This window comes from Acomys minous, assembly GCF_964271855.1.
Source record: "Acomys minous genome assembly, chromosome: 5".
Lineage (NCBI taxonomy): Eukaryota > Metazoa > Chordata > Mammalia > Rodentia > Muridae > Acomys > Acomys minous.
This window is the reverse complement of record NC_140494.1, coordinates 100,146,886-100,165,608: the sequence shown is the minus strand read 5'-3', so window position 1 is coordinate 100,165,608 and position 18,723 is coordinate 100,146,886. Positions and strand designations below refer to the sequence as shown.

Genomic DNA, 18,723 nt, shown 5'->3' with positions numbered 1-18,723 from the left:
TGTTGTTGTTGTTATTATTATTATTATTACTACTACTACTATTACTATTACTATTATTGTCATTTTGAGACAGTGGTCTCTCACTGAACTCAGAACCCTATCATTTGAAGCTAGGTTAGTTGAGCTAGACCAGCAAGCTCCCAGGCTCCATCTGTGTCCAGCCTCCAACAATGAAGTTACAGGCATGGTCATCTACATCTGGCTTTTTATGTGTGTGCTGGGTATTTGAACTCAGATCTTCTTACCTTCACAGCAAGTGATAGGAAATAAATGGGATCTGGATTTGAATCTGAGGTGGTGGTGGGGGGTCAAGAAAGGATAAGCAGTTGGCTATACCAATGAGGTGAGGGCTGTGAGAGAAATGCCCCAGGATGCTGTTCTTCTGTGCTCATCCACCTGCTGGTGCATCTGCCCATATAGGACCTTTCCTCTGACATAGTCCTGTGGTAACTGCTGCTGCCTGTGTGGATGTGAGCCTGACCACAAAGAAGGCAGTGATGCTGAGCCGATTGTGGCCTTAGAATGCCTGTATCTTGTTTCTGCGTGCTCTGCCTAATTTAGATCTGAGCCCTTCTGTCCCAGAGATGTTTAGGCTCAGTGCTTTGCAGTGTGTTCTTTCCCACCCTTCCTTTACATCCTTGGGGGTGAAGAGAATGTACCCTCATATTCCTCTAACAATTAAAGCTGAGGCTCAGAGCGGAGGGGTTTGCCATTAGGTCATACACAGGGAAAGAGCTGAGTCAGAAAGGCCACCTCGTTTCTGCTGTGCACTTCTATGGTTCTTCTGCTTAGCTGCTTTGATCTGTGGTGACAGGAGATGTTTCCATTAAATTCAGGAAGTCCCTGTTACATGGTGTTAGCTAATTGCGCATCATCTCATCCTTCAGATTGGAAATTCCTTAGTCAGAGATGGTAATTCCTCATGTCAAGACATGATCTGGCACGGAACGTGTTTCTACTGATGGGTGGGATGGGTTGAACACATGTATGTTTGAGTGTATGGAGAGTCCAGAAGGCAACCTCTCAGGTGTCATCCTCAAGGACGCCAACTATCTCCATGAGCCAAGGTCTTCCGTAGGTCGAAAATTCACCCATTTGGCTAGCTCTAGAAATCCCCGTGCTTCTGTTTTTCCAGAAGCAAGAGCAAAGGCGGTCCTCCGTTCTTGTGAGCAGTTTGCGAGCTTAAGCTATCCTTGCCTCTTGTAGGCCCAGCCACGTTTATTTTGCTGAGGCTGGGGGAGGGGCCCTGGATGAGCAGACTCAGAGGGAGCTGGAAATTCTATTCAGTTGAACTCCTCCTTGCCTTATTTGACTAGCTGGTGGTTTCCCAGTGGACTGAGAAATCCTCCCCAAGGGGCTTCCTGAGATAGCGTAGCGCCTGCTTTGACAAGGTCCCGTACTCCTGAGCCTTGAAGATTCTGAACTCTTTTTGGGTAGAGTTGAACTTAGATTTGGCAGAGACCGATAGAGCCGAGTTTAAAGATTATTAAGTCCCTACTTCTGTGCCCAGTGTCATGTTCAGTGTATATGGCTACAAAGAACCATGGCCTAGTCATTGCCCAGTGGGGCCATGAGAGTGAGCTCGTTGTACACAGTTAGAGGTGCTTTGGAAGTACTTGCTTGGTGATGTTAAGTGGATGAGATTAGCTTTATTTTTTTAAAGAAAAATTCAGAGCAGTAGGGGTTGGGGGAGGGGAGAGAGCAGAAACCGCCCACTGATAAAGTCCTCTTAAGAGACATCTGTACCTGCCCGCATTGTCTGCTATTGAAATTCCCTTGCGGAGCTTCCCAGGCTGTGGTCCCTACTTTTGAAGTTGGAGTTCCCTCATTGAGTGGAGGTGTGACCACGAAGGCCCATCCAAACTAGGCTGTTAGAGGCCATGCAGCCAACCCAGCAGAACTGGATGCCAGCCCTTCAGTACTTGCTGTGCTGAGATCACTCTCGGGGACGAGATTATAGCACACCAGCAGGGTCTGTCTGTGACTTCAGTGTCCCTGTGCTTCCTTTTTTCCCCAGTCTCTGCCCCATGGGATTAGAGAGTCCATATAATACTGTATTCTCCCTTGTGTCTCTGCCATGAGGAAGGCTCAGGATTTAGTAACAAGATGGGTTTCTTCATTGGGGGTTTGCACTAAACTTTAAATCCCTTTTCACTGCATGGGCAATTACTGGAGCCCCTCTGTGTTTGGGATGCCCAGTGGAGGGTTATTCCCTTTTAAGACTCTCATTCAGGTAAGGCAGCCAAGGAACACAGACAAGAAACACGGGTTCACAGATTTGTCGGGGCCACCAAAGAGCTCATAACTTTAAGTCCAGATACTCTGATGTCTAGACAAAATGACAAGGCCAGCCAGGAGTTTGGAAGTGATGTCATATTTCAGTTTTTATCAACTCAGAAGTCAGAATAAAGACTAAGAGCTGGAGTTATAAGGAAGGCAGACTTGGCCAGCGTGACAAAGGTATGTCTAAGAGAGCGTGCCTGAACCCAATAGAATAGATGGCCCTGTAGTCACTCGGTGGTGTGCGGTGTGCGTGCCTGTGATCCCAGCATGTGGCAGTTGTTCCCAGGGACGCATTGGAGCACTTCTCTAGAGACAAGGCCCCACCCCCAACAGTGTTCATTATAGTAATACAAAGTGAAACCACACAGCCTGACCATTCAGTTTCTGTAAAGTTAGGAAAGAAAGAAATGAAGGAGTGATGATTGTTGGGAGGGAGACGGGCTGTGGGGGGAGGGGGCGGAGAGCAAGGCCCCTTCGAATGATTGGTCCTTTAAGAAACTCTTGCAGAGGCAACACTTGATGTATAAGTGGGAAAGGAACCAATATGTGAAATTTTAGAAGAAAACCGAGGCCAATAGGAACCCTCAGGCGGAGGGTGAACTTGAATTTGAGGAATAGGGTTGGGTTGAGAATGGCCCAGGGAGGCTGGGAAAACACAGGGAGAAAGAAAAACAAGATGGCGTAGGGAAAGCAGCTTGACGCCTTCTAGATGGTCGTTCTGTACGTGCCTTGGAGGATTTTTCCCTCCAGGAAGTGGGACAAGGAAGCAGTCTGGATTGGGTGTGGTCTGTGACTGGGACCACCTGTCTAACTTCTGACTGGTTCTGTAGCAAACTCAGTGTTATCCTCGCTGACTGCAATGTGTTTCCCTTTGAACTACCCATGAAGATAGCAGCAGCCCTGGCTTCCCCCCATACCCTGGAAGGACCCAAACAAACTTATTTTGCTTTTTTTTTTTTTGGAAGAAGGAAAGTGGGTCAGGCTGTTTTGGCATTGCAGGCATGGAGCCCCGGTTCCACTGCAGGCTCTGGTCTCCATGGAAATGAAAAATAGCATTTGTCATGTCTGTTCCTGGTTTGAATTCCAAACTCTGGGCTCAACAAGCTGCAGAAAGGCCAGGCAGTGGGGAGTCGGGTAGATGGAGGCTCCAGCCGTTATGAAGAAGGGTCCTTCTCCTTGGCTTGAACAGGAGAAGGCCACACTCTTTCCTCATCACTGCTCTGGCCCATGAATGCCAGTGTCGGGGTAACTGACATTCTGCTTTTCTCTCTTTGGCCCAAGAATTTACATGGACCGTGCCCTTGTGTCAATTACTCAGTTAATTCATCAACAACCGAAGTCACTGCTAAGCCTTCTCCAGCAAGTATGTACCCAGTGGGGCTAGGGCTCAACATCGATGGTCTGGTAGTCACCCGGCAGCGAGTGTTTAGTGGGCTGTGTCACCTTTCAATTACTTCATAAGGTTTTTTTTTTTTTTTTTTTTGAGAAACAATTTTAAACATTCCTTGTGTTATTTTTTTTTCTTCAGTTTTATTCTGTGGTTGTGTGCATGCACGGTACACATGGAGTGCAAAGGTCAATATCAGATGTCTTCTTTGATCATTCCAACCCCCCTCTTTTTTTTTTTTTTTTTAAGATAAGGTCTCTCACTGAACCAGAAATGCCATGACTTGGCTAGACTGGCTGACTAGCCAGCCCAAGGGACCGTCATCTCTCTGCCTTCTCAGGGCTGGGATTACAGGAACGTGTTGCTGTATGGAGCTTGTAGACGCTAGAGATGGAACTCGGGGTCCACGTGGTTGTGTAATGAGCGCGTTCCCAATGGAGCCCGTGTTCCTTAGGTTCTAAAGAGCCAGGAAGAGGAGGCAGTAAGCGAAGCCAGATGACCACCTGAGTTATAGTCACTGAGCCCACAGAAGTGTCATCAAGTCATCCTGAAAGGGTAGAGGGAGCAGGATGCCTGCCTCTGTGTCTCTATCTCATTCTTGAAGCAGTTAGAGAGGTCCATTATCAGGTACCTGGAGGTGACAGCCTCAGAATCCCAGGGGAGACGAACATACCTGCTGCGGGCTGCCTGTCTCCATCCCTCACATTTCCGCCGTCATCACAGCTGCCCCACAGGATGTAACTGGGCATTGTTTCCTGGAAGAAACTGGCTCCAGGGTGGAATTCTGCCAGAATTAGACTCAGGTTATGGGTGTACAGAGAACAGATTCCATCCGTGACCCCAGGGAGCTCTTTGCATTAAGACGACAGTACATTTTCCATCCTTTCAGCTTCAACCTTGCCCAGCGTCCTAAAAAAGTATATGTTGGTGCAAAGTTCCTGAGACGTGTCTTTGTGTTGACAGTGTTGATTGATTCCTCTCTACTAGGAAGGAGATGTCAGAGGACCCAGGGACCCAGCAGGATTTATGATTTAGGACATGTGCACCGTCTACGAAGTCCCACTTGGTCTCCCCTTCCCACCTACTGTGCTATGGTTTTTGGTGGGTGCAGGCATTCAGAAAGTTTTAACAGCCAGGCAAACACACCGGGGAGAATGCCCATCATCGTCAGCAGTCCTCCATAGGCTCTGGATTTGCAACTAGTGTAGGCGGACAGGCTTACTGATGGAGGCATTTGCAAGCAGCATGTAAATTCTCTGCAAAGTGTTCCATACACACACCTGTGGCCTCCTCATCTCAGACACATGAGCGGAGGCCATGAGGAGACTCAAAGGAGGGTGGCGACCTCACATGAATGTGTGCAGTGGAGTGATGGAGAGCAAAGGAGGATTGTTGGCGAGGCTTCAGAATCGACACTGGGATGGGGGCATATGTGGACCAGTACAGGAATCAGCTTCTGCCAGATGCTGAGAGTGGTAGGGGAGGGGAGGCGCCTGTGAGTGCCGGTGATCATTAGCACGGACCCCAAAGCTGGGGACATCCCATTGGGTCCTGCTCTGTTCTGCTATGTCCTCCTGCCTGTGCACCGTCAGGTCTGCTTCAGCTCTCTATACTAGCAGGCCGTATAACGAGTTCAAAGTGATTTCTACCATTCCAGGGAGTCTGCCTACCCGTGGGCATTGTTAAGAAGGCTGTGCCGGGTGTGGTGGCGCACACCTTTAATCCCGGCACTCCAGGAGGCCGAGGCAGGTGGATCCTTGAGTCCGAGGCCATCCTGGTCTACAAAGCGAGTCCAGGACATCCATGGCTACACAGAAAGACCATGTCTTTAAAAAACAAACAAACAACCAAACACCCAAAACAAAACAAAAAGAAGGCTCTGAGACCAAGGACACTTAGGTATAGGTTGCCCTTTGGAGCTTTCAAGTGGTACTTATATAGAATGCAGATTCTGAAAATAGTCCCCTGGAAATCACCTGGAGATGGTATGCGGGCAAGACTGAGGTCCTGTATCACGCTTTGTGTTGCTGCCACCCACCCCCATCCTCCACGAGTGATGTCCAGCAACATTTACATCTTTTACACTTAACCCAACAGGCCCCCAATATGCCCAAGGGGTTGAGGAAAAGAGGCCAAGGGAGTTTAGGATCCGTTTTGGTGGCTCAGCTGTTTGTTGGGACTGGTTACGCGTCGGGTGTTACACTAAGTATCTTCAAACAAGAAAAGTGAGACCTGGGAACGGAAGTAACACAGAAAGCGAATGGCTAACCAGGCCCTCAAGCTGGAACTGCTCACATGACACATTGGCAAATTTACCCCACCCTACTGCTTTGAGGTACAACGGCCAGATTTCAGATTCGGTATCCTCCAGATGGCAGTGCCCTGGGATAGACCGGAGAGTCATTTGTGAAAGCTACCAGTGCTCCTTGGCACTGAAAGGACTGTGGGCACTAAGGGCACTTAGGGCTGGGTTTGGGACTCTCGTCGAGAATGAGCCACAGCTGTGGTGCTGGTGAGACCCGCAAGCTTGTAAGGCCGGAGGCTGCCAATCCAAGCAGGAGGAGGCACAGGGCACTTAGCGTGGCAGGTATATATTTTACAGTATCTAGAGCAGAAACAATCTTTCATAATGACAAGCAACTAAACTTGAATAAGGAACACGAGCTAACCATTGTGCTCCGCGTGCAGAGTTCTGAGAAATTGCACGGGTGGCTGACCAGGGAGCTTGGCACTCGGACAAGGTCGGCCTGTGCCCCGCAGGACCTCACTAGGAATAAGGATGGGGAGGGAAAGCCAAGAAAGGTGGTGCAGTTGCCAGGGTGTGTGAGGTGCTGGTTGTTGAGCCCGTGGAGAGAGTCACTTTATAGAAAGAGAACCTTTGTCCTCCTGCTGCCTTTCCCTGTTGCTCAAGGACATGAGCCTGACAGGAAGTGGGCTATGACCACGGGTAGCCTGAGATCCTGTGGTCAGACTTAAGGACATACTTTTTTTTGTCAGCAAGGTAACTGGGACAGGGGTGAAATAGTCTTTGTTGCTGGTCTTACACACAAGAGAGTGGGGAATGAGTGAGTATGTTCCTGGGTTGGGGTGCTGGGCAGGGGTTCTAGTAGACCTATTTATTGGTAGGGAGATGGGGTGATTGTAGGGCTCCCGTGAGCAGCTTCTGGTCACTCTTGTGTGTTCCATGTTGTTTAAGACTATCTTCTGTTCATGCTGCCTTTTCTTCTTTTTCTCTTTCTTTCTGTCCTTCCTTAGCTTTTTTGACTTCCATGCTTTTACCTGGCTAAACACATTTTTTTTCCTGAACCTAATTCTTCAAGGAATGCCTCCCTCTCCCTCTCCTTCCCCCCTCCTCTCTCTCTATCCCCCCCCCCAATTTTACTCTACTTTTTAAGATCACACTACCTGTCGTTTATATTCCAATGAAAGCTCATGTCTAGCTCCATCTCATTATAAATGTACTAAGTAGCACAAGGCTCTTTTCTTGTTCACCTGTGTGAACGTGAATGTTTCACATTGTACCAGGTGGCCAGTAAATAGTTCTGGCACAGTAGTGCCACATACACGGTCATATCACCCTGGCCAGGCACTTGCTCTCCTGTTCCTCAGGTTTCTCTCGGGTCAAGGACTCTTTCCGAATTTGGGTCAGGGACCTTGTTGACTCATCCTCCCTACGGTGTCTTCCTCCCTACGGTGTCTTCCTCCCTACGGTGCATGTAAAGTCCTTTTGAGCCCTGTGGGCAGATGTAACTACTTAAGTGTAACAAATGCAATTCAATTACTACTACTGGTAGGACCGGGTTAAGGGCACACAATAGCGTTTGAAAGGTAAGGTGCTGTTACAAAATGTACAGAGACTGGTTTCATTTGCGTAGCTTCGTGTCCAAATCTACAGGACAATGGCTGATCGTTTAATAGGTTTAGCAATGTAGCAAGGCTAGGAATGACGGCCAAGAAGCAGAACTTTGGTTACAGGGATTTCTTCCTGTGTAGAGGAGGCTTGGTGTGGAGGCCAAGTGTAGAAGGGTTGATGACCTCTTATTATTCTGGGTCGGTTGTTGTTCTTCTTTCTTTCTTTCTTTCTTTTCGTTTCTTTTCTTTTCTTTTTCTTTTCCTTTTTTGAGACAGAGTTTCTCTGTTTAGCCTTGGCTGTCCTGGACTCCCTTTGTAGACGAGGCTGGCCTCGAACTCACAGTGACCCGCCTGCTTCTGCCTCCCGAGTGCTGGGATTACAGGCGTGCGCTACCATGCCCGACACTGTTGTTGTTTTCTTAAGGAACCACTCAGATCATAGCTGAGACTACTGGACAGGTCCAGGCAAGACACCCTGAGAACCTGAGGCAGGACAAGAAAGGAAGGATGGGATGATGAGCCTTCTGGAAACCAAATGCGTAGGATTCAGGGGGGTGAGATGGGAGAGGTGCCACTTCTGAGCAGTGATGGTGCCTTTGGAGAAGGGCAAGGAATGGGCAGAGGTCTGGGAGGAAGATGGTCAGATGCTTGGGAGCTGAGGCACTCAGGGGACATCTATCTGGAAGAAATATTTACTTGGCACGATATTGTTGGGCCAGATTAGCAAATGTGAGTAGAGCCAGGTGGCAGAGGAGACCCACCCAGGATGAAGTCAGAGAAGCAAGTAGTGGGCCAGGGAGGTGAAGAACGCATTTGGAGAAGAATGAGATTCTAGTTTGGGTAACATGAGAGAAGATCCAATGGAGCAGAGAGATGGCTCAGTGGGTAAAGACGCTTGCCACCAAGCTTGGAGACCCGAGTTCAATCCCTGGAACGCACGCACGTGGTGGAAAAAGACAACTGACTCTCTAAAGTTGTCCCCTAATCTCTACATGTGCACTGTGGTATGTGCACACACACACACACACTAGTAGAGGTCAGAGTACAACTTGCAGGGGCCAGTTCTCTCTCTGCATCCTGTGGATCCTGCTATCCACTTGGTAGCAAGAGCTACACCATCTCACTCACTCCACTCATGTTATTCGTATTGTTTTGTGTACTGTATTCTTATACCTTTGATCTTGTTTGTTTTGACTGTTCTTCACTTGCCATTATCCCCGTCCCCTCCCCCCCCCCCCCCCCCCCGCCACTTATGAGCAGACACTCCACGGTCTAGAGCCAGACTGTATGAAAGTGGCCTTTATTTCTGGAAGGTGGGGAAAGCCTATTGTGTTTGTGGTGGACAGGTGCTCCCTCTTTTTGGGGGGGAAGGGAGTGGGTAGGAAGATTGCATCTGAATACTTACTTGGCCATGGGCTAGAAGTGTCCCAAGATAAAGGCAGCTTCCCTTGGTGAGTTGAGCATCGGAGTCTGGCTCAGCGCCATCCACAAGCTCTCCCAGAGGACTGGGGTGTCTGCCTCCATCAGCTGTGCCTCAGCTTCCTGTTGTGGGTTTAGAGAGTCAGAGGGAAATAGGATGGAGCTGCATGGAGGGAGAAGTTGGACAACCTCACCGTTTTGGGGTTCTTCAAGTCATTGGCAGACAAACTTTTAAACGAACTCTTATGCTTTCAGATGGAGCAAAACCTTGGGCCTTCTGGCTGTATTTGTTTTTCTTACTTCCCCTGAGCTTACTTTCTCAGTTTCTCTAGGAAGGTTCCATACTGGTCTGCACCCGACTTCCTCCACTCCCCCACTGATAGTGGACTCTCTCTCTCCTCCATACTGAGTTTAATTAGGTGTCAGGGCATAGTAATCATTGCAAATGTCTCCAGTGGAGCATCTGAGGTTACAGCTAGGTCCTCATGTGTCACCGTCCTCCATCCTGTCCCTACTTGCTGAGGCAAGGCCAGCTTGTAGTTTGCAGAGACAGTTTTCTGGGTTACCCAGTCTTGCTGCCGAGCAGGTAGGCAGGGTCCTGCCCCTCCTGTCACCTTGCCGTGTGGCTGTGCAGTCTCACAGGCTGTTCCTTCCCATTTTCTGAGTATTCTTCCCCTTTGAATTCAATTGTTCCTGTCCTTTATTTTCCTCACCTTTTCTGCTCTATTGAAAACACAAGCTAAACTTCAATTTTTATCGTATTAGCAGATTATATGCCCAGGCGTAATTGGGTTCGGCGCTGTGCAATGTGCAAAGAACTTTGTAGAGATGAACTTGGGGGGTTGGGGGGGGTCGGGGAATGAGAATAAGCCTTGGATCCCAGTGGAACAGCAGCACGGCTTTCTAGAACAGTTGAGTGACTGACCTCAGAAGCAAATCTTAAGTCTTGCCTTCGATCACTTACTTCTCTCTGCCAGGCATTTGTCTTCACTTTTAAACTCAAGGATAGATAGTGGCACTTGCCGTCACTGTCTTGGCTGAATGTCTTAAGACACATGGTGTGTGGACCAGTGAGATGACTCAGTAGGTAAAAGTGCTTACTGCCAAGCCAGCCGCCTGAGTTCATTCCCCAAGACTCCGCATTGTGCAAAGAGGGAATAGACTCTGGCAAGTTGCCCTCTGACCTCCACAGGCACGCCCGTGGCATATGCCTGCCTGCACACATTCATACAAAATAAAATAATATAATAACTTTTAAAGACATGCCTATGAAATTTTATATATACCACCATATATATGCTTTGAAAAATGGGATTTTCATTATGAACAAAAGTGTTGAAATACAGTGTAGCATGTGTAAAATGAGCTGGTGGTATTGACTGATTGCCTAATTATTCTTTCAGGATCTAAATTATTTTCCCTAATAGCTTTCTGCATACTGTATACGAGCTCAACCAGGATTGGGTGGGTAGATTCTTAGACGGGTGGGTGAATATTTAAATACTTAACTGCTTCTTGGTCCTATTTCCCTTTTTGCACTGGTACTACTGCTCCCTGCTGGCCGGCAGCAGCATTACAGGGCAGCAAGTCCCTAGCTGGGTTTTTTTTCTCAGCCTGTTGCCTGGGCTCCATGAGCTGGCTCCTTTGCATGGGTCTCTGGCCTTGCCATCACTGACAGCCTTCCTTCCTTCCTCCTCTCTCTCCACCTCATTCCCCGTCTCCATCTGCCCCTGCAGCACTGCCAGTAACTCCAACCGCAGCACGCCGGCCTGCTCCCCCATCCTCCGGAAGCGGTCCCGCTCGCCAACACCACAGAACCAGGACGGAGAGACCATGGTGGAGAAGGGCTCAGATCACTCCTCGGACAAGTCCCCATCCACCCCGGAGCAGGGTGTGCAGCGCAGTTGCTCCTCACAGTCTGGTCGGAGCGGTGGTAAAAACTCCAAGGTGAGCAGACCGCACTGGAGACTCGGGGAGCCCCTTGTTAGCTAGCTGCAGGAAGGCACTGGGGTCTCATGGGACTGAGCAGCTCCGTGTCTGTGTGCTCAGGTCAGGTCAGGGCCGGCAGGAGAGACCCCAGTTGAATAGATTGCTGTCTAAGCACTCAGGTAGGGTCCTGAGTCACGTGCCCCCTCCACCCATCTCCCCATCTCTCTGTAGGATCCAGGAACTTCATGACCCTTGAGATATGGAGGGAGCTCTGGGGATCAGGAGGGGTCCATCTTTTTAATCCTTTGTTAAATTTGGCCCCTTGAACCGGTAAAGGAGCATTATTTGGGAGGACTGTATTGCCAGGAAGCTTCAGGGAACCTTCCTGAGGGCTATTTTTAACCTCCTTGGCCAGCACCCTGCTTTACCTTTGTCCCAACCTATTTCCTACTCTTCTTGTAGAGGACAGTCACAGGGCTTTTCCAGCCTACTCAAGCCTGTCCTCACTGCACCTATATACCTGAGCACCCAGGCTCCTCATCTAAGGATCGGCACAGAGGCCTCACGTGGTTATGGCTCCCCAGAGGTCTCCTTCCATCCCCAGGCCTCCGACAGTCAAGAGGCACCTCTACTCAGGTGCCCCTAAACCACCAGAGACTCACAGGGCTTGAGAAAGGGGACCCCCCCCCAGCACCCCGGGAGGCTTGGGAGCTGGTTTCCCACTTGAATTTGTCTTTTGACTTCTTGTTCTTCCTTCTTCTCCCCACCGGTTCCCCACACCCCTTCTTTGCATGCATGGTCTTAGTCTCACAAGCGCCTCTCAAAAGTAAGCCATCTTTTGTCTCTGTCTTTTAATCTCCCCTCTAGTTTTGAATTGTCTGTAGCGCTCAGCATCCCTCCCTCTACCCTTGCCAATTCTGCCCATATGTCCTGCTTGGTCCCTTTCCCAGAAGGGCCAACCCCACTGTTCCCCACCCCCATCCCTTGGCAGGCTGGCTTGGAAGTCACTGAGGGACCACTCCCACTGCACCTGATGTCAGAGAACAGACTCTGCCCCTCCTCCCTGCCCCCGCCCACCTCCCTGCCCCGCACCGTGACCCCGCCCCCCCCCCCCCATGTCTGCCTGCTTCTCAAACACTACCACTAATGGGAATGTGTATCCCTCCTTGCGTGGCACTTTCTAAAAGCAGAGCCTTGCAGGGGGCAGTTCCATTCCTGTGGGTGTGGAGCCTGCACTCAAGTCATTATGTTGTTTGGTGTGGCCCCTGGGCAGGCCGCTGTGGCTTCCCTGGCAGAAGCGATGAGTGCCAGGGCCGCCTAGTTCATCTTTCCCTCCACCCCTGAGAGCTAGGTGGCCAGGGCACCCCTTACTACTTGTTTGTACCACTCTTACCCTCATTCATGGTGTACTTAGAGCTCTGGGTTTTCGATCAAAGAGGGTGTAGTGCTAGCACCTGGAGGCTGATGTATGTGGCAGTACCCGTCAGACTCTGGATATATGACTGCAGGGAGGAGATGTGCCAGCCTCTACCCCAAGGCCCTACCTACCGTCTCTGAGGCCTGAAGGGAAGAAAATGGTGAACAATCAGTTCTAAGGCAATAGGGCCCAGGAAATCAACTGTGGGGAAGGAGTGCCATTGGAAGAAGCTGAGAGACAGGTCACAGCAGCATCCGTAGTAAGCATCCTCTCGGGGAGGAAGGCCCAGCCCTGTTCAGTCCTGATGGAAAAACATGAAGCTGCACCACTGAGCCTGCCCCATTCTACCCTTCATGTGGCTCTCAGGATCCTAAGTGGCTGTCGCCAGTGGAGAACCGCCTGGTGTGAGGGAGCCAGCAGGAGTCCTCCGTGGGTGTTGGGAGTCTGGGCAGGTTCAGGCATGCCCGATATCTGGGGACAGGAGTTGTATAAGACCTTTTGTCCCTATGCCAGAGGACTCACCCCTCTGCGTTAGTTGAAATGTGTGCTACTGGAGGGCTCATTTGGAAGGGGAAAGATCTGGCAGGATGCGGGCGTCAGGTTCTTCCTTCTCTTCACATCTGCTCTGAGTCTTTTAATCTTTCTAAATGCTCAGGTGAAGTGGGCAGCTCTTTCTCTAAGCCTAGCCAGGCATTCATTCAGGGGGGCAGCACAATGCTTGCTGACAGTTGGTGTGAGGAGTACCGCATTGCACAAGTGCACTGGGGGGTGGGGGGGGGGGAGGGAAGGCAGCCATGGTCAGCCTGCAGGGTGCGTATGTAAGACACGCAGACTGCAGAAGATTAACAAATGCTATTGGTTCAGCTATTGGACGGCAAGGAAGTGCTGCAGCGGTAAGGCCAGAGATTTTAAAGCTGTTTCCCAGGGAGCATCCTTTCAAGGTGGGCAGATAGTGCTGTGCAGAGGATCTGTGGGCTAGAACTGTTCTTGCTACAACCAGAGCTGGGCCACCCCTGACCACCTCCTGCAAAGAGGCCACCCTGAGTGTTTTTCCAAGGAGGCTGCAAGATGCCTCCTCTTCGCAGTGTCTCTCTCTCCCAGCCTCTGCCTCCACCACATTTCTTCATTTGTTAGATTCAGGATTGGGAACAGGACATCACCTAAGTTTTACTTTCCCCATTATAATCTCAGTGGTTGAGGCTGATTCTTGTTTCTGCTCAGAGGGGGGGAGCTACAGGACCTCAGGACTGACTTTCATTCACTCCCAGAAACTCCTGCTGCGTTTGGACTGCAGTCGAGCTGCACTCTGTAGTGAGGGCCTGTGGCCACTAGAGGGAGCCAGGGCATGCTTTCCTGCCCCTATCCCCTTTGGAGAGTCGCTCTCTGATCTTGCAGGCCTGCCAAGTAGATAGGGCCACTCAGTTCTTGGCTTCTGCCTTGCAGCTTAGCTCTCTCTGTTGGTGCTTGGCAGTGCCCGGTGCTGTGACACTGGTGCTCCTGTGACCTCTCACCTTTCTGTTTGTTCGTTTGGATTCTAATTTTTGTGGTTTTCTTTTCAGTATGACAGACTTAATCTGATCAAAGTAAGACATTTTTGTTTTGTTTTGTTTTCTCTCCTCCAGTTTATGCTGAATGTAGAGCTCCTGGTCCCATTCTCCCCCCCGCCCCTCGTCCCCACCTCAGCTTGCCTTCCAGACTCCCTGAGCCTTTGTTCTGGAAGATGCTTTTAGTTAGATATGAGGGCAGGAAACCGCTATAAGGTAGTTTGGGTATGTTTTTGGGAACCTTGCATTCTGTTGTCTGATTCCTTGTAGAAAAGGCCAAAGGAACCCCAAACAGGTCCTCCGTGTGACCATGAGCTCCATCTCGTAGTTCTTGCTTCCTTGCCCGCTTTTAGAACCTGGCCTCCCTAGTTCTGTGCCTTCTCGTTCTCCAGCACTGTCCTCCAGGTAGGGGCACAGCAATGGATTTACAGTGGTAGGCAGTCTCCCTGTCTGTGTCCCTGCAGCCCTCCTGGGCCTTAGCCTCTCTGAGGACCTCACAGGACATCCCTTTCACACTCAGGCCCAGGAATGCAGAGCCATGAGAATGTAATTCTTCTCCAGGAAGCAGGTCAAATCCTTTCCTCATCGTAATCTCAGTGGCTGAGGCTGATTCTTGCTTCTGCGCTGAGCAGGGAGCTTAGCTACAGGACCTCAGGGCTGACTTACATTCAGTCCCAGAAACCCCTGCCACGTCGGGCTACAGTCATGCTACACTCAGCAGTTAGGGCATGTGGCCACTAGAGGGAGCCAGGACATACCTTCCTGCTCCTGCTGGGCAGTCTTGAGGGCTAATGTGGATCTCACCGAAGATATAAGCGTACACAGTGCTGGCCAAGCAGAAGCTGTGCAGGGCCATGGCCAGGGCCAGAGCCTCCAAAGTCCTTACTCTAGAGGGTGCATTTCTCATTTCTTAGAATTCTTAGACATCCTTTCTTATGCTCTCCCTTTTAAAGATAACAAATATTAGACACAAAGTTATCGCACAGCTAGTGAGAGATGGGACAGGTGTCCCTCATGGAAGCTCTTGGAACTCTGAAGCTGTTAGTTTCCATCAGTGTCTTAGGGGACTAGCCTTTTGATGTCCCTGCACAGGAAGGGAAGGTCTACTTGTGTCTACATGTGGCAGGAGGGCAGGCGCCATGTTTGGGGATCCCCAAAGGATTCTGTCCCCCCCCCCTTTCCTCCTAGGGCTGTGTACAAAAGTCCCAAGAAACGAAGTGCTTGGGTGCAGCTGAGAGAGATTGTCCCCAGCTGTGAAGCAGGCCACTAGCCTGGGTCAGGGTTAGCGCAGCAGAAGACAACCGAGGATAGCTTGCGTGGTGGCTGCAAAAGTGTGCTTGCTGCCATTGTACTGTGCAGTTAAATAACTTCTACACAACCCCATTCCTTGAGGTCTCAGAGACAGTTGTCATTGTGCACACCCCCAAAAGAGCTATAGAAAGGACAGTCTGGTTGGATGTAACCTTTTTGCCCACCCAGCCTCTCCAGGCACACATAGCCTTAGCTGAACTACTTAGACGCAGAGTTCAGGTCCGGAATCCCTTCCTACAAGGTAGCAATTCCCACTCTGTGATGACAGAGTCTTGGATACATGGGTTTGGCCTTCAACCTCTGGATTGAAGGAAGAGGGCGGCACCATGGTAAAAGACTGTGCCTTCCGGATTAGACCATAGGGACAGCGTTTTGAGGAATGACCACGGAGTTCCTAGCGGAGGGGAACTGAGTGTCTGCCTTGCTACCTGCTGCTCTGGCAGCAGGCCGGCTAGTGAAATCTGTGTGAGGGAAATGCAGATTCCTGCCTATGCCCCTTCTACCGCCTCTCTCTGGGACACTGCGATGACTGTGTCAGAGTAGAGGGTCCAAGGCGTCAGGCTGGCTTCTGGTCGAAAGGAAGAACTTGATGTGGGGAAAGAGATCACATGAACATCAGGTCATCATTGTGGTCAGTCACAGAACCCTGGGTCACAGTCACCTCCACCCTGTCAGACACGCATGTGCGCGCGAGTGCGCACACACACACACACACACACACACACACACACACACACACACACATACACGCACACGCGCACACACACACACACTCACAGACACACACACACAGCTTACCAGCTGACACAGTGGCTGTTCAGTCCTGCATTTATGAGTTGGCCCTTTGACACAAGCTCGAGGTTGCTGACTATGTTTAGGCTCCATAGGCCTTGACCTCTTGGTAAAGTGTCTAACATCTGAACAGAATGTTTGTAAACAGCGGTTGTAAGCAGACAAGACATGGCCTAGCCATTTCCTTTCTTTCATTAGAAAGTTCCAGATCCCATGGGGAGATCAGAATGAGACTCCCTCACCTATAAAGCTGGCACACAGAATGTGGTTTTATGAATCCTGAGTTATGTGTAGAGATGACAATTCCACTTTGTTCCCCTGCCAAACCCCAACTATTTGTCAGCTCTCAGGAGGTCAGCCAGTTGTTTCGATAGAAGAGTTTTACTCTCTTATAAGCTGGGAGCATGGTGTGGCTTTAGACAGTCTCTTCTACTTTCACCAAAATACTCCACCCTGCCGTAGCTGGATGAGATGACTTGGAGCAGGAGGCTGTGTTGGGCTCTGTCTATACTTTGCTTCTAGTCAAAACCCACTTGGGGGCGAGGCTTTGGATGCCTACCACACATCCCACAGCCCCATCCATAGGACCTGGCGATGGGGCTCTGCCTCCCTTCTGGTTGAGCGCTAGCTGGTGCTGCCACTGCCTGCATCTCCAACCGCCCCAGCTGTGGTGGGGCTTCCAGCATGGACTGCTCCCCAGGCCTCCCTCCTTTCAGGAGCTGTCTTGCGAAAGGAGGACCCTCCTGAGCGTCAACACGGGAGGCATTCAGCTTCGTTGGGGTTCCTTCTCCCTGCCCACCCTCTGCTGTCTGTGTTCCCTTCACCCTGGGGGGGGGCGGGAGAGGGATGCTCTTGCCACTTCCAACATCTCTTCCCTAACTAATTTCATTCTTTTATTTTGTCTTTTTCAGAAAAGCCAGAGTTGGTACAATGTAAGTATTTCTGTTTCTTTTCTTGTTGGGTAATAGTAAAATGGGTGTGGGGGGCGGGGCAGGCAGAGAGAGGGAGAAGGTGTCAAGTACGACTTGGGTCTTCTAGAGTTTTTGCCTTTGTCAGGCCCCAAACAGATCTCCTGTGGCAGGACGGAGAAGTCCTGGGAAGAAGGGCTTGATCTGGGGACAGGAAGAAATGATGTATCTCATCTCTTTCCTCATCTAGTGTACCATATGAGGTCAAGTTGCAGCCAGGGAGGAGTGACCATTTCAAGGCCAGGCACAGTTCTGGGGCCTCGGGGAGCCATGGGTTGTAAACTTAGGGCTAAAGGAAGTATCGCTAGCCAAAACATCCCCGGGGGAGCTGGAATGGAGACACTGTGTTATGGGGTCGAATGTGTTGCTTACACCCAGCGTTCTTCAGAGCATGCGCCGTTGAAGGCTTGCCTGCCGTCTGCTCTGAAAGCTGAATCTTTCTCAGGCCACCCCTTAGTGTCTACTCACACGTCCAGCTCTGAACCCTGAAAATGCTTGTGGAGTCAGCAGTCCCTGCAAAGGCTCCATCCTCCTTGTCACATAGACGGGGTCACAGGTCACATGGCCCTGAACTCTTCCTCCCCCCCCCCCGCTTCCCCCCCACTCCCCGAAAAGAGCAGCTGGCTAAAGTCTCTCCGCCCATCCTGGCCACATGTTCTGTCCCTTCAGGAGGATTGCTCAGTGGAAGAGCTGATGTAGCCAGGTCTTCAGACCCTTGTCTCCCCCGCTTAAGAGCCCATCTGTGTTGAGAATTCTTACTCCTCCACCCCTCCCCAACCCCCCCTCCCCACCTCCTCTTGTACCTAGTTCTGCTCCAGTGGGACCTGGGGCTTAGTGACGCTGTCAGGATGGTGGCATGGCACGGTTGGAGGGAGCAGAGGAAGGGCTCAAGGCCAGGCTTGTGTTTACTGTGGGGCTGTGGGTCCAAGTCATTCCTCTGGGCCTTGTGTGTGTGTGCGCGCGCATTCCAACACTGTATTAAGTAGTTCCTTAAAGTTAGACACAGGTCAGCCAACACTCTGGCCTCCCCGAGCCTGCTCTGAGCCTGCCTGGTCCAGATGCTTTTTATCAGCCTGCCACCCACAGCCCCACGGAGCACCCCAAGGGGCCTGTGCTGGTGTGCGACGTTGAGGGCTGAGATGACAGTGGGTGGAAGAGAAGCTGAACTCAGTCTCTCCTCTTGCTTGTTCCTTCTCTCTGACTCAGACGAAGGGTCTTCTGGCCTCTGGCCTCCTCAGGCTGATGGAGGGAAGAGCTCTCTCTCTCCATGGGAGCTGTCCCAGCCCAGCTGTTGCAAACACCCCAGCATCCTCCAGCCCTCCTTTTGAGCGGCATTGAACGAATTAGTATCACCTAAGGGAAACAGAAAACACATGGCCACGGTGCTATTGGGCAATCAAAACATCCAAATTTGGATGCGCAAATCTCCGTCCTTTTTGCGACTGTTGCTTTTATTGCTCCCTTTCTCCTCCTCACCGGGCTTTTAGTACAACTGCTCTGTTTGCCCTGCGTCCCCATGACTTGTGCCGTCTCTGCTCCTTGCCCTCTGCCCCCACCCACCAGTCTCCTCTTCCTTCCTCGTGCTCTTCCCCGGTCTCTTGGTTTCCAGTCACCTGGCTGGCTTTGTACTTCTTCCTGATTGCTACATGTTTTAAGACTGCTCCCCCCCGCCCCCGCCACCCTCCATCTCTTTCATCTCCGTGTCCCCCGACACTGAGTGCTCAGTGTGATGACAAGCATGGCCTCTTGGCTGGAGGATGGGGGAAGGGCGTCCGTCTGTCTACATTCGAACTTGACAGACCTTTATAAGTCCTCCACGAT

At 50.8% G+C, this 18,723-nt stretch overlaps 1 protein-coding gene across 11 annotated transcripts in view; it reads left to right on the top strand.

Moving 5' to 3' along the window:
• GRAMD1B (GRAM domain containing 1B) overlaps positions 1-18,723 on the top strand; it is a 186,446-nt gene that overhangs the window by 135,453 nt on the left and 32,270 nt on the right. For 9 of the 11 annotated variants that reach the window (XM_084782045.1, XM_084782044.1, XM_084782039.1 and 6 more), the window contains 2 exons: positions 10,678-10,888; positions 16,846-16,866. In XM_084782045.1, coding sequence (XP_084638171.1) covers positions 10,678-10,888; positions 16,846-16,866 — 232 coding nt within the window. Of the gene's footprint in view, positions 1-1,691; positions 2,461-3,564; positions 3,647-10,677; positions 10,889-16,845; positions 16,867-18,723 lie in introns of those variants that run through there. The other 2 variants (XM_084782041.1, XM_084782040.1) reach the window with 2 other exon arrangements.